The sequence below is a fragment of the Lissotriton helveticus genome, chromosome 1_1 (genome assembly GCF_964261635.1).
Source record: "Lissotriton helveticus chromosome 1_1, aLisHel1.1, whole genome shotgun sequence".
In the NCBI taxonomy this organism is placed as follows: Eukaryota; Metazoa; Chordata; class Amphibia; order Caudata; family Salamandridae; genus Lissotriton; species Lissotriton helveticus.
This window is the reverse complement of record NC_136057.1, coordinates 1,681,563,289-1,681,569,288: the sequence shown is the minus strand read 5'-3', so window position 1 is coordinate 1,681,569,288 and position 6,000 is coordinate 1,681,563,289. Positions and strand designations below refer to the sequence as shown.

Below are 6,000 nucleotides of genomic sequence, written 5' to 3'. Positions count from 1 at the left end.
GTGGTGGGCAGTGTTCATTTTTCCTGCCAGGCATGGCAGACACTGAGAGTGATCTGCCTCAGCAAATCCGCCCCAAGTAGGCAGACCTTCAGAGGTACTGACTGGAGCGTCATTTCAGTGGAATGACCTCTGCCTATAACTGTACCCCAGTGGACAATGGTCACACTTGCAGAACCCAGAGGCTCTTCCTTCCAGTTACCCGTACCACCCTTTCTTCGGGACGTGGAATAACCAGACTTAACACGTGCTATTATAGGACACGCAGGATGTCGGGATGTCACTTCCTGCCGTGATGTCACTTCCTGCCGTGATGTCACTTCCTGTCCTGATGTCACTTCCTGTTGTGATGTCACTTCCTGTCGTGATGTCACTTCCTGTGACCACGCCTACCTTGGAGAGTCCCCCCACTTCTTTTTTTAGGACTTGTGCCCTGGCGCGGGTAGTGTGGGGTAGAAGAGCACGAAAGAGAGAGAGGAAACATCACAGCAACACAGAGTGCAGGTAGGTAGTTGGCAGGGGAGGACAACACGAGGTAGACAGATGGAAAACACATGCACTATCATAGAGAACTTACCAAAAAACAAAAAAAGAGCTTCCTCAAAGCGAGTGAGCCGTGAAAGGATACAGGTCAACCAATCAAAGGGATGGTAAAGATGCTATGCTCTAGGTGAGGAACAAACACAAGAAGAGTGACAACAAAGCCAACTATGGTAGGCAAGGGGCGGGCTGGCTTATAGTGGCTTATAATGCCACTGTCAGTTCACAGTAGGTGTTTCCCAAACGGGAGCTTGTGCTGTTGGATAGCCCAGACCTAAGATGCCATTTCCAGGCCTTCCACCTTAAGAGGATCAGGCTAGTTCTGCCTTAAAAGAGGACCAGAGAAACCCCGCCCCCTCCCTGCCAAGCCTTACTCTCCGCCCCACCCCGGTGACGCATCTTTGTAGTATAAGCTGCATCGGGAGGACATCTCTGCAAAAGCATCCCAGGGACCGGAGCACCGCTAGAAAGATTAATGAGCTCCCCGAAAAAGAATCGCCCTGGACCCCATAGATTCATCTATTTATTTATACCCCGGCGGCTTTGTGTGATCAGGGAGACAGAAACCTGCATCCTAGTGCGAAAACGCTGAGTGCCAAAGGAATTCTCGCCGGAAGGAGCAGGCTGCAGGTGCGTCTGCCCGGCTTGCGTCCTGTTTTTTTATCCGCCTTTTCCAGAACAGAGACTTGATTGCCAATTATTTTTGGTTGCTTTCTGAAATATTTGAACTATCTCCGCCCCAGCAGGTCGCGGCTTTCATCCCGAAAAGGTAGACAGCCTGCTGATCACCCAGACCCTGGCGACTGAGCTCAGCAAAAACATATTTATTTATTTATTTATATATAGATATTTACACGTAAAAAAGAAACTGCCGCTCTATTTTTGCATCCCTCCTTCCCGCTGAGCGCAGGACCGGCCTGCCCTTCCCACCCAGGATGGCCGAGGCGAACGAATGCAGCATCAAGGTGCTATGCCGGTTTCGCCCGTTGAACCAGTCGGAAATAGTCAGAGGAGACAAATTCATTCCCGTTTTCCAGGGGGACGACTCGGTCATTCTAGGGGTAAGTTGCGGGTGAATTATGCGAGCATGCCCTGTCTGTCTCCCTTTCTGCTGCAGTTCTTGGGGGGAGGTGTAGGGGAAGAGGAGGGAGGCGCACGAACGAATGCCACTTTGAACTTTTACTTGCATACGTGACGTCGCCAGTGAAATAATTTGGCATGATCAGTATTCATTTTCGCTTTTTTTCAGAGGCTTGTGATTTAGGGCTGTTGTAACTGGTGCCCAGCTAACTGGCACGCCTGTATGTGTTTTCAAGAGATGTATTCTTGTTCCTTGTTTTCCTTCTAGACTTGTCTGTTTTTGCGTCGGTGGCTATTGCTTGGCTATGGTTGTTTCAATGCCACAAATCTATGTCTGCGCAGATCATGGGTTTCCAGCGCAGTAAGCGCAGTACCCTCGCCGGCTGGTGCATCTTCTAAATGACTGGGTGTGGCTTGGACAGACTGCCCATGACAGCGTTCAGCGTATATTTCTTTTTCTCTGGAAGCAGCGAACGCATTTCTTTACACAAGGAATCCGCGCCCTTCTTTCCACCCCAAAAGATCGAACCAAAGTTCTTCCTAAGCACGATGTTCCGACCGTCTTTATGTCTAAAGTCTATTCGTTGCTTAGGTTTCCTCAGGGGGGTTTAAAAGACACCACCAGCCGTGCTGCATCGCCGATCTGCCCTCTCTGGGGTGAGCGCGCAGGCAGGCGTCTGCTTCGGCATCCAGTCATCAGGCGTTCAGCCTCTAGCGAGGAGGCCTGCAGGAAAGAGCAGCACTGCAGTGCCAGGGAGGGGAAGCAGTCCGTCTTCGGCTGTCAGATGGACAGTCCTACATACTGGAAGTTTTGTAAGGGTCTCCCTACTTTTTCTCCTTCCGTCCTGCCAAGAAAATTCGATAAATCAATCTTTGTGTATAAAAAGGGAGGCAATGCTACCACCTCACATATGTACAAAGTCACAATTTGTCCTGAGTTTATTCACCTTCATAAAAACAGAAGACTGACATAACTTGCTGGCTCTTGGGTTTGGATCGAAGTGTTGCAACCTTACACTTGCTAAGGATTGGGTGTTAGTGTTTACTGTTTAGTCCTTGGTAACAGTGGCTAATTCACTGGACAAAAAAGTCCTGCACAGGCAGCAAGCAGTCCCCAGGCAACTCACTAGAAGAAGGCATAAGTGTAATCGGTTTCCCTCTAGGTAAGGCAGAAAAAGTGAGTTGGGGCAGGGGGTGTCAATGAAAGAGGAATCAGAGCTTAGTAAGAGAGGTCAGAAGCTACCAGTAAGAGCGAGACAAGATATACGGCAGTGAGGGGCACATTTTAGGGACAACGCTGAAGCAAGGATTAATAAGGTAGAAGAGCGAGAGAAGTTGTAGGATAATCTATGGTTCTGAAGAAATCTTGTACCCCACTTGGGCTACCAAGCACTTTGTATGTATTTTGATTTCCTGGATCCTATTGGTTTTATCCTCCTGGGGCTTGAAGGACATGCCCATGCAACCCAAGTTCTTCTGCACAGACAGGCAACACTAGTGCCTAGTAGAGCTAACTACGATAGAGTCAAAATCTGTTCACTTGAGCCACACACTTATGCTGTTCAGTTCCTTTTGATTAGGCAACCAAATAAGGTGGCAGACAGCAATACATTTTCTTAACAGTACCCTAGCCAATAACCTAGATTAGCAGACTATCCAACCAGGCATGAAATCACTGGATAATATATTCAGATAAACACTTTACATCACTTCCTGGTCCTGTCAAGGAGAATGGCGTGAAAGCCATTTGCTAGACGTGTTCAACTTTTTAAATGCATAACATTATTTTGAGAAGCCTGATGAAGAACTAGCAAGGCCTTCCACTATTGGGTTGAATAGTTGATATTTTGTATTACTGCGGCTAGTCATCAAATGGCTGTGAGGTAGAAGGATGACGCTACATTTTCTTTTAGTGTACAGTATGGATGAAATCTACTTCACTCATAAGATTGATATTGTTAATGGTTCTTCCATGCAATCATTCATCAAGAATGATTTATCATGCTACTCACAGTGAGTTATTTTTCTCATTTCCCTTCTCACAATGTTCAGAAATCTATTGGTGAAGGATGTTGATAAATCTCTTTGACTTGCAATATCACTTACCCTGACATAAATTACTATTCCATTATTATATAAGTTTTGTATACAATTACAACTGATTACTATGTGATGTATTATTGCTTAAAATCTTTGACTACTGAATTGTTCATCTTAAAGGATTTCTCTATTTACAGTAATATCACATATTGACACCTATCTTCCATTGCCCATTTGTCTCCTTCCTCTTTCTCTAATTTTTAATAACATTTTGATATTATTTGATATATATAACGGCTGCCTTTGTTCAAAACAAAGGAGATGTTCAATAGTTAATGCAATATAATCATTAGTGTATCATCATTTTTGGGTTAAAATCTTTTTGTATGTTGACCACACATATTTGTTTGTTTATCATTCAGTAAAACAATTCTGAAACATTAAAAAGAAACTTACATACTGTTCAAAATAGGAAGGGGTGGTCAAGGTGGCGTGCCTTATGGAAGTGTCAGTGGGTGATGGTGAACGTTAACTTTAAGTTCTTGCTTTGAGATGTGATTGGTAAAGGTGAATGGAGGGCGTGATTTGAAGTGAGTGTGATGGGAGAGTCATTTGAATGGCAATCTGGCACTTAATTAGATGTGTCATAAAAGTGATTCATATGATAATTTAACAATTAGTACTAAATCAATGTAACCTGTTTGAAATGTACTCTCTTTTTACCAATTTCGGTAGAAGGAAAGACTGAATCAAATTGTCAGGTCAGGATCTTGAAGCTCGAATGAATTCAACAACTCGTGTTGCCGCATATGTGTAATGAATGCTTGGGCTCAGGCTTCCTCGCGCTTGGAGCTCGTAGGTTTGTGCCTTCACACCAGCAGTCTAGCTTTGTTTGAATCACTTCTGTCTATAGCACAGGATAAAAGGGAGCTACAGACATATCCCTCCATTGTTTGGAGTCATAGACTCTGTTTTAATCCTTAGTTTCAAAGTGCAATGACGCGCACATCTGGACATGCTCATTCGTCATCAGGAGACTCTTGAGCTAATATTTATCAACTATTTCACTGTTTCATTTACACATTCGAATCGCCATTCATTCGTCGAGTAGCCCATTTGTGCCACTGTGTAAGGAAACAAGTATTGGCTAAGCCTTTAGGACCTACTGGATTTGTCCACGGTATTAGCCGTGCCCCACATTATTATATGTGATGTCCTGTGCAGCATGGCTAAAAGACAGGGAAAAAAGGCTACATGGCCAACTGCATCGTTTTGTAGGTGTCCGCACCAGGCATGTACGCACCTACAAAATGACAATAGTATTTTATTTTTTGGGTTCACCAATTCAAGTTGATCAGTTAAAATAAAAATAAAAGGAAACGCAAGTGGGTGGTGTAAAGAATGCAGGTGGGGGTAGAATGCAGATGGGGGAAGCAACACAGTGGGTGGAATCACAGAGGGCGGGGAAGCAACAGGAAGGCAGGGGAAGCAGCATGGAGGGTGGGCGGGAGCAACACAGGGTGGAGAAGAGGCAAAAACCAACTTGGATGGTGCAGGTGGGGGGTAAACAACACAGAGGGTGTAGGGAGGGATGCAAATGGAGACATAGCTACGTGGAGGGGTTGAAGTAAACAAACAAGTGGGTACAACGTGGAGTTAAAGCGCACAGGACGGTGGCTTCAATGGCGTGGCTATATAAGAGTGAAAGCATACATAAGAGCGGCATGAAGGACAAAGAGGTGGAAACTGACATTTTTTTTAATGATATGAAAAGAAATTTGCTGAGAGAAGAGGCAAATATGCTGAATGATAAACTGACTTGCATTCTCATCAAATGTTTATGAAAAAAATGCGCTGGGAGAAGTTGGAAACAGAGAACGAGGGAAATGCATTCACTCCTATAGAGTGCTTTTAGGAGAAAAAAAGTTCCCTAAAAGCAGACATTTGTGGAAGGATTAAAGAAGTCAATCAGAAAGGTGGTAAACAATTTATGTGCCACGGGAGGGACAAAGATTAGATGGACGGGATAAAACAAATACAAACATTGAATAGACAGCTAGAAAATAAGAGTGACAAAACGTCAGTGGAAAGCAATGGGCGGAGTTGCTTTCGAGGCCAGCTACTGACATGTCCCCAATAAGTCTTATGCAACCAGGCAGCTGATGTCTCTGGCAGATTTCGACCTAAAAGACCTCTTCATCAACTAGATGTGTCATCAGCTGAATGACGACATAGATGGGCTGACCAAACAATACACTGACTGTACCAGGGTTTTGTGTAAGATGTGAACTTTGCTTCATTATTCCATACTACCAGTGGGATAAGGAAACGTTTTTAGGCTCC

At 44.6% G+C, this 6,000-nt stretch overlaps 1 protein-coding gene across 1 annotated transcript in view; it reads left to right on the top strand.

Moving 5' to 3' along the window:
- Window positions 1-963: 963 nt before the first annotated feature.
- KIF5A (kinesin family member 5A) overlaps window positions 964-6,000 on the top strand; it is a 662,879-nt gene continuing 657,842 nt past the window's right edge. The window contains exon 1 of the mRNA XM_078688970.1: window positions 964-1,598. Coding sequence (XP_078545096.1) covers window positions 1,473-1,598 — 126 coding nt within the window. The 5' untranslated portion in view covers window positions 964-1,472. The remainder of the gene's footprint in view (window positions 1,599-6,000) is intronic.